The sequence below is a fragment of the Nanorana parkeri genome, unplaced genomic scaffold (assembly GCF_000935625.1).
Source record: "Nanorana parkeri isolate BGI_ZX_2015 unplaced genomic scaffold, ASM93562v1 scaffold152, whole genome shotgun sequence".
NCBI classification, from domain to species: Eukaryota; Metazoa; Chordata; class Amphibia; order Anura; family Dicroglossidae; genus Nanorana; species Nanorana parkeri.
The window spans coordinates 573,491-582,738 of record NW_017306420.1 but is presented as its reverse complement, the minus strand read 5'-3'; the positions used below and the strand labels follow the sequence as shown (position 1 = coordinate 582,738).

General features: G+C 40.2%; 1 protein-coding gene across 1 annotated transcript in view; it reads right to left on the bottom strand.

The window, feature by feature from the left end:
- NOS1 (nitric oxide synthase 1) overlaps positions 1-8,815 on the bottom strand; it is a 71,164-nt gene extending 62,349 nt beyond the window's left edge. The window contains exon 1 of the mRNA XM_018554275.1: positions 8,127-8,815. Within this exon, the coding sequence (XP_018409777.1) occupies positions 8,127-8,815 (689 nt within the window). The remainder of the gene's footprint in view (positions 1-8,126) is intronic.
- Positions 8,816-9,248: the final 433 nt, after the last annotated feature.

Genomic DNA, 9,248 nt, shown 5'->3' with positions numbered 1-9,248 from the left:
CAGCCAGCCAATCAAATCTCCGCAGCCCCCCTTCTCCTGTCACATCTCCTCAGGCCCCCTATCACATCTCCTCAGCTCCTCCAAACACATCACCACAGCCCCCCTAATCACATCACCACAGCCCCCACCTTCCTGCTACATTTCCTCAGCCTTCACGCACCGGCGGTAATTTCGCCACTGGGCCCATATCTCTGTAAGAACATTTACAGGCATCTTCAGCTGTATGAAGTGAATCCTTCTTGCTGCATGCGATGTACACACATACGTAAACTATGATTGCACAACACATATTAGGTATTGCTATATATAGAATTTGGGGATAAATATGGAGCAAAGGCGATACCACGCGCAAAGAGGAAATGTATAATAATGCAGCAAAATTAAGGGTTTTTAAGGTATCAAAAACACCACTGTTATAGAACAGAAGTAGGTTGGAACTCAAAATCCAATGCATTGACACAATGTATACTGTGAACAAGACCTTAGTGTCTGGCCTAGAACATTCCATAATGCCATCAGAGACTCTCAAGGCCGTCTGGGTGTGGACATGTTGAATATTATTTCTGCAAAATCCAGACACAATTAGACAATCAATCTAGCATTTATTTCCTAAGCTCCTCAGCTCCATCCAGTGACCTTAATGCAGTAATACATTACATTCGACCGGAAAAGAAAATATACTAAAAATGTTCAATTTTGCCTCTATTCACACAGAATGAACGTTCACAGAGATCTGCAGGGTGAGTGGCTCTGTAATTTTCTTATAAAGAGACCACATAGTATCAAGAGCTCTAGTCTCTGTGGCGCTTCCTGCAAATATGAGAGAAATAATTTATTTAGCAGCATCAATGTAAAAATTAAATGTAGTTTCTACAGTGCCCGCTGTGTTAGCTGCAGACATGCAAATGTTTCCTTAAAGTTGGATATACATGGTTAGTACTTTGTTTAAAAAATAATTGTTTTCAGAATGTTCGTTCGATTTTCTAATAGTTAATGGTGTCAAGTCGATGGTCAATTTCAATCATAGTGGCAAAATAAATTGAAGGAGCAGGATGGAAATTTTACTTGATTTAATGAAATTTTAAGCTTTTATTGTTATGTAAATGTAGCTTAAAATGTAATCGATTTTAATATTCGATTTTCTTAACAAATGGTTTTCTGAACAAAAACCACATTCGCATTTAGAATTTCATTCAATCAGGTAAAATTTCCATCCTGATCCCTTCAATTTTTTTTGTCTCTATGATTGAAATTGAGAGTCTCTAATGGCATTATGGAATGTCCTGGTCAGATTTTCCATATGAATATTCGCACAAAAATCTCCCAGTGTATACCCAGCTAAAGCATAATGGGTGGGGAGACATAAGTCTGTTGTTTGTAGTTCCCTAAAACTAAAACACTTTTTCTTGTGTGTCTTACTTTATTAACTTAAAAAGCATATGCGTTGTTATTGTGGTTAACATTTTCCTTGCCTTTTATCAAAAAGGACCAGTTCACACAGACCTTTTCCAGAAAATCTTTGTGTGCAATGTGTGCTTGTTATTGGCTCCTAGAGATAACCGTACACATGCCAGACCCCACAAGAGTTTTTCACTGCCACACTACAGCAGTACAACCGTTGCTTAATTTTTGCACATTCTGTTAACCACTTAATTACACCAACATATGTGGTCAATGCAGAAGTCGCCAAGTGAAATTTTTTGGTTCCTACAAGTTAGCACCCATACTTGATAACTGCACTGCTTCCTTTCGTTGCATCAATGCTTCCCAACATTGTTCTACAGGGACCGCTAGCAGTACGTTTCCTACACTTCTATAAAGGATTGCAGGGTCATTATATTGTTTAAGGGAGTTCTCAAGTTCCAGCACATACTGTCCTGTTATAATATCAGAATTGTAATAGGAATACATACTAGAGTTGTTTTTAATAATGCAATCAAAACTTACTTAAAAATCCCTTTCATGTAGCAAGTGCTTCCTTCTGTCTGCCCATCACTTTCAACAACTTCCTGGGTTCCAGTCTGCTATGCATCTCTTACCCTGCTGCTTGATGTGATGCAACCTCCATTTAGGAAGACTACATATCCCATCATGCATTGCTTCCAACAATCGTTGACGTAACATTGTGGGAAATTCAGACTTGTAGTTCAGATGACAGGCTTAGTTAGAGTGGTGACACAAGGAAGTGCATACTACCAGGGCTGAGTGAAGTTGCATCGCTGGACTGCTATGGGCATCTTACGATTATCGTACATAGAACAAGTGTATCAACAAGTAGTTAAAGGGAAAAAGACGGAATAGGTTCAAAAGCTGTGTAAGCAAACTTAATTCTAGTCCTCTGGTGATGTTCAACTATATTTTTGAATGTTTGAAGGACATTTATGGATCTGACTTCCAGCCACAGGCAAAAAAGAGGGCAATTGTACCCACAAATGTACAGCACAGGGATTCTAACTGACTGTCTTACAAAGGAGAGGTGAATTTATCACATCACATTCATCTTACCCTTTACATTCCATCCATCCACTGCACTTATTATTCAAAACCTAACCTATGATGTCTTAACTGAACTCACATTTTCAAAGTATGTATGTCCAGATCTTTAAAGCCTATCTCCAGTTAAACAAAAACTACCCTTGCAGTGGTGCTACTCTAACACTGCAGGGTTAACTGCCTGTTCTTGGCTAGGGGACTAGTGTAAAGCACTTTTACTTAACTGATCCCCATTCCTGCTGGTTCCAAGATCGGTGCCCACATCTTCTTCCCCCCCTCAGCTCTGACCCATAGCCCTGTATAATACATGAGGATGCCAAAGGACAGTCCACGAGCTGGAGCGAAGGGGAAAGAGGTGAATACAGACTGCTGGGGAATGGGGATCAGGTATGTAAAAGTGCTTTACTCCAGTTCCTTAGACAAAGACAAGCAGTTGACCAGTGCAGTGCTGGAATTACCCCACTGTAATGGGAGCCTTAATGACTGGAGAATATTGTCCCAACTGAGTTGATTTATTAAAGGAGTTGAGAATCTTAACTTGATTAGTTGAAGACTAACTTCAATTATCCAGTCATATTAAAAGCCAACTCTTGTTTATTTATGTAATATGCATTTGATTGGGTGTTCAAAGTGAACACAGCTACAATTTATTGATTAACAATTCTCAACATATTAGTAATTCAGCCTGACCGGACATAGTCATGTTGACTGGCCTTTGTGTTGGCATATTGGGTTTGCGTTTGCCACCAAAGCGTCTGCTCATAATGCTTCTATGTCCAGTTATCCTGCTTGAAGGCTAGTGACTGTTATTGGTGGATATCTCCTGATATCCTGTCATGTCTGTTTGCTAATGATTTCAATAAGATAGCTATAGTTCGTGGCAGATATTAAACAAGCTCCTTAACCCCTCTGTAAATATAGCTGTATGCATGCGTACGTTAATGTGTAATAGTGACAAGCTCTGTGGCTTTATTCTTACTTCAAATCTTTCCTCAAGCTTACAATGTAATATAGCAAGCAATTAAATATTTAAGAGCTCCTGTCAAGACGCGCAGTTTGGTGACATGTTAAACAATTAAGTCAGCCATCACCACAGGCTGACTATCTATATTAGCACTTATCTGGATGCATTAAGTGTCATTCTGTTGTGTGGTTTGGCTCTGATCCGTGATATCCTGTTTTTTTCTTCTTTGGTAACACACAGCGAAACATCTCGCAGTGTCTCCTCCAGGGGATAAAAAGTTGCTTAATTGGAACTAATGCTTAACAGAGGGGAATTCACACTTTATTGCTACAAAGCGGCTGAGTACCTAGAGGTGACGTTCGCCACTGCGCACAAGATTCTCAATGATAATGGCAACAATAATGAGATTTGTTGCCCTTTTCTGTACCAGATATTGTGGCTTGTGTTATTTATCCAATTCATTAATAGGAAATTGCTGTCTAAATGGTAGCTTCCTTATCGCCTGCAGATTTTTTTCTCTTAATTCCAGCTATATCTTGTTTTTAAAGTAAATGTAAACCCTAACACTGCACTTTTCTTATTTGCTGCCTTTTCGTCTGTTATTCATTTGAAAGCGTTTTGTTATATCTGTATGATAAGTGCAAACAAATCCTGCCAGAAATCTTGTGGGCTGATAACTTCCTGTGCTCTCTGACTCTTCTGATTGTTATCAGCTACATTGTTCCTTGCTCTCTCTCTCTCTCCCTCTCTCTCTCTCTCTCTCTGTGGACTACAGAGATGTAGAGATGTTATAAAGGAGAGGACAGGGGGAGATGTGTTCTGTAGTCCTGTCCTAGAGTGACATGCTTCTTCTCCATAGATACGTGAATGAGTGTTATTACCCTGGCACAGGGGTGGGCAATTCATTTTCTCAAGGGGCTACATTAAAAACTGAGGCTGAACCGAATAACGCATAGTACCATGCAACACTCCTAATGTGCATTACAGTGCAACAGGTACGTTGCGTTGCCATTCATTTGAATGGCACCCTAAACGCACCTTCAAGGTGCAATGCAATCGATGTAATCATGCAGAGTCGTGCATGCAATGCAACGCACCTGCCATACGGTAATGCACAGTAGCTGCATTGTATGGTACTGTGCTTTAACGCATGGCATAGGTGTGAATAGGCCCTGAATGAAGCCTTATTGTCCCCACATGGTATGTGGCACTAATCTGCTTTTTTTTTTTCTCTTGACAGGCCACAGGTGGGAGCTGGGAAGTGGAGCTGCAGGAGAGGATGGACACCACCAGGAGCTGCAGTAGAGGTTGTCCATAATGCTGGGGGCATTGAGACATTTGTCACTGGTTGTGAGAACAGTCCAGTGGTCCTAGCAACCAATCACTGGAGATAAGGAGGGCACCAAAGTCATTGGTTTCTAGGACACTACTGGTCCTAGCAAACAATCACTGAAGAAGAACGTGGTCCGGGCACGGACTGAACTCCGACCTTCACTAGGATATGGTTTCCAGTGGTCACACTGGCCTTGGAGGATGGCACAACCACCGTCTGCCAGCCATAACTGAGCGCAGGCCAGCGATTGCTCTGTGTCCAGACTCCGGGTCAGACAGGGACAGACAAAGTTCTGGATACAGCCCATGCACCGTAAAATGCCCAGATCTGTGCGACGGCATAAAGTGTGCTACTGGCAGAATCACCAGGTAAAAATAAAGGAAACAAAGTCTAAAAAAAATAAATAACGAATGCATCTACTATGTCTTAGGAATGGTAAGCTGTATTATCTTAAATTTGTGTTCCTGGTTTTAGATACAATTTTATCACGTGCAATGAAAGGATCATTGTCTTTTCTATGAAGTAAAGGGAAATTTGCTTAGACTAGGGCTATACAAATACATGTAATCTCTAGCCACTGGGAGGTTAGCCAGTTGTCAACGACTGACTCATTAGAATTACATTTATTTAGCTGTGCTGCCAATATGTGGTTAAATCTCTAGGTATCGGGAGATTAGAAATAGTCAATAGAGCCCTAGACTTAATTGAATAACTAGCAATAACTAGCACTTTTGTCACTCGTGCCCATTTATTACTGCTTGCCTGTTAAAAATGATCTGTCACCTTTGAAATATCTTATTCATCATTCCGTTTGATGCACATTATGAAATATTCTGTTAAGTTTTATTTGTAAAAAAAAAAAAATCAAAACTAAGCTATTCAGATCTAATCACTTCATAGAAAAGGCTGCCCTGACTGTTGGTTGAAAATCTGACCCACAGAGAAGATTTTAGGACATCTCTTGCAGCTAAGGTCCATCATCAGCATTCCTTCCAATTCTCTCATCGCATCTAGTAAATTTATCTTTTCTACTACTCCTCTGCTCAAGCCCAGGGTAGACAGACCCAGAAATCACCTAAATGGGAAGTCTAAAGGCACAATAAAAATAATATAATTATATATTTTGGTTGACATTTATAAATTACATTTTTTTGTTCCTCTGTGATACATAAAACCCCTGGAAGTATCAGTGATGCGGCAACTGTTTAGACCCTGAAGGACCTCTCTCCATGAGACAGATAGGTATATGAATAGCAATTCATTTTATAACTGCACAACAATCTGTGGTAATTAATATGATTAAGTACATGTTGTAGCATCTCTTATATAAACAAGTTTTACCCCAGGTGTTTATGCCTAATCTTAACCTTCCTAATCATTTGCACTGCGCCAGATTCCTGACTGTCATCCAAGATTAGCTGCCACAGTTTGACCCTGCAGTCCATTTCCACCCTTGAGAAGTCAGAGACTGTCAATTTGCTACACTGAATCAGAAGCTGGGGGATCATGCTGGGTAATAAGGGTTAATAGCAAAAAGATGAGGACAGTAAAAGTGACACTAAACTCAGGAGTTAAATCTGAAAAAGGCATTCAAGTACCCTATCAACAAAAGTTTAGCTTATTTGTGTATCACTCGGCTGTAGACCCTCAAATCATCTCTGAATTGTTGCTGACACTGTCCTTCCTTCTGGAGGGTGGCTGCTTTTGTTCTCCTTAGTCCCTGTGTGTGTTGTAAAGTAGCCCCAGCTTGAGATTGTAGTCCATCACGGGAGTGAGATTGGTGTGGTGGCTACTTTACAACACACACAAGGACCATGGGGAACAAAAGTAGCCACCCTCCAGAAGGAAGGACAATGTCAGCATGAATTCAGAGATGATTTGAGGATCTACAGCTGAGTGATGCACAAATAAGCTACAGTGTGTTAATAGTTAAGGTACCTGAATGCATTTTTAAGATTTACCTGCTGAGTTTAGTGTCACTATAAAAGAGGAGAAACACATGGACTAACCAACATTCATATTAAACACATTAGTGATGATTTACTTTGCATAGTGAATATTCACTGTGCTTAGTGAATAGGGTGATGCTCACATGATCACGCCAAATGTAGTATTTGGAAAACACCACATTATGGGCACTAGATGAAGAAGAGGAGCATAGGAAATCATTACTTATTCTAGTGGCCTTAATGCCGTACTTTCTGAATTTTACATTCGACCTGAAAAAAATATATACTAAGATAATTTATTTTTGTCTCCATTTGTGCAGAACGAACGCTCACAGGGAGTCACAGGGCGCATGGCTCTGTGCTGCAAATTGATTATAAATAGACCCCTCTCTATTTAATACAACATATTGTTAAACAGTTATATAAAGCTTTGTGACAGATCTCTTAACGTGCATATGTGCCTAGTCTTTGGACATTAAAGTTTTTACATATTCTAAACAAGCTTTACAATCTAGCTACAAGTACTGTGAAATAAATCAGTCAAACATCCCAACAGACATAATCTGTAACAGGGGCATAGACAGCAATAAAAAGCTGACAGGGGTTCCAGACTCCCTCTACTTTCCTACTTAAAAAATAAAGCTGTTTTTTTGTAATAGGAGGCCTATTGCACATACAGTATATTTACAGGGTTATTCACAAAAAGGGGGAAGAGTTTGGAGAAGGCAGAAAAAGTGAACAATCTAGGACAACATAGCTGAACTGGACAATGTTTCCAGTTCAGCTATTTTGGCCTAGATTGTTCACTTCTCCTGCCTTCTCCAAACTCTTCACTCTTTTGTGAATAGCCCTGTTAGGATTTACATACACATTTTTGAGGGGTTTTTTTGTCACATAAGGAGGATTGTTATTTATTCTGGATGTGCTAAATAACCATAATATTGAAATCATCAGTTGAAGATACAGTAGTCACATTTAATTAAAAAGTAACAACTAAGCATGCTCATCTGTAAAGTGTGAATCAGGAGATTACGTCTCAGTCCTTAAAAAGACTAACAGCATATCCTAACTAGAGCTGACATATCCTTTTATATCTCACAATGGATGTGGAGAGAGCACGCTGAGGGGTATAAGGAATTCCAGTCAGAATGATACAATAATAACCTGAATCCTTGCTGACTTTTATCAAGCTCTTGGGGAAATGCTGTCAAGTAAAAAAACTGATTACTTTTCACAGTTTTTATAGCCTGAAGTACAATTCCTCGTGATAAATACATATAATCACATTCTATAGAATTAGATTCAAATGTAGTTATTTTCCTTGACATGTCATAAATGCATAATAGACTGGTCACATTACATTTCTATAATCCAAAAGTTGCCATACCTTTCTACTTGAACTTCTGCATCCCTCTTTTCCACTTCACAATCTCTGTTTAGCGCCTTCCGTGCCTTCTGTAACAGATTCACTACAGGTTCAATCTCTTTCAGGATGTCATTGCTTTCTGTGCCCCCATTAAGGCAAGGACTTATGCTGATGTCATCTCCTTTGACTCCATCAAGCCCGTTTAAGTGAAGAAGCTGGTGGACTTCCTGCCAAGAAGAGCCAGCTGAGCATGTGGCACTGTCCACCATGTTTTGCTGTTCTTTGCTACACAGGCTCTGACTGGACAGATCGTTTGACTTGGACTTGGTGCACAAAGGTCTAGTGACTCTAATGGTCTTTGCTGTTCCATCTCCAGTAAAGGTGGTCTCCAAGTGAGTTGTGAAGCCCTCAGGACCTCTGAGGATGAGTATGACAAATGTCTCTGAGGAAATACAGCGCAATATTTCCAGGGCAGTTTCATAGCTGGCATCTATAAGTGGTCTGTCATTTACTGCTAATATTATGTCGCCTACCTGCACCAGCCCACTTTGCTCCGCTGCCCCACCCCGAATTAAATCAGAAATGATCACAGGGGGCTTGCTCCGTCTTTGCTTGACGAGGAACCCAAGGCCGCCAACCTTTCGCTTGTAGAGGCGTACCGATATAACATTCGGTTGCAGCTGTTTAACATTGAAGTCATATTCCTCCATGACAATGCTCTTCACAGTCTGAGAGGGACTAGTGAATTTGTTCTGACGGTTCTGACAGTTTCCTCTGCCAAATATAACAGGGGCAATCTAAGTATTTCTGAAACTGAGTTGGTAAAACAAGCAGGTTCCTTGGATGTTTGTGAGCCCTTCTACAAATTTTTCAGATGTGAAAAACTGGCTCTGGATCACAGATAAACTTAGCTTGACTTCACCTATTTCATGCTTTGGTCCTATTTTCAGGAATCTCACTGTGCAAGCAGCCTATAATTCTGAGGTTTCCCAGGTAACAGTAAATCCAAACAAACCTCAAGTCTGTTGATGTGTCAGGCAGGCTTCTAATAACAGTTCATTTATAGACAGCTAACATCTTAATTCTCAGACATTTCTGAAGTGGCATGTCCAGTCTCCATCTGGATTTTTGGTAGCTGCAGAA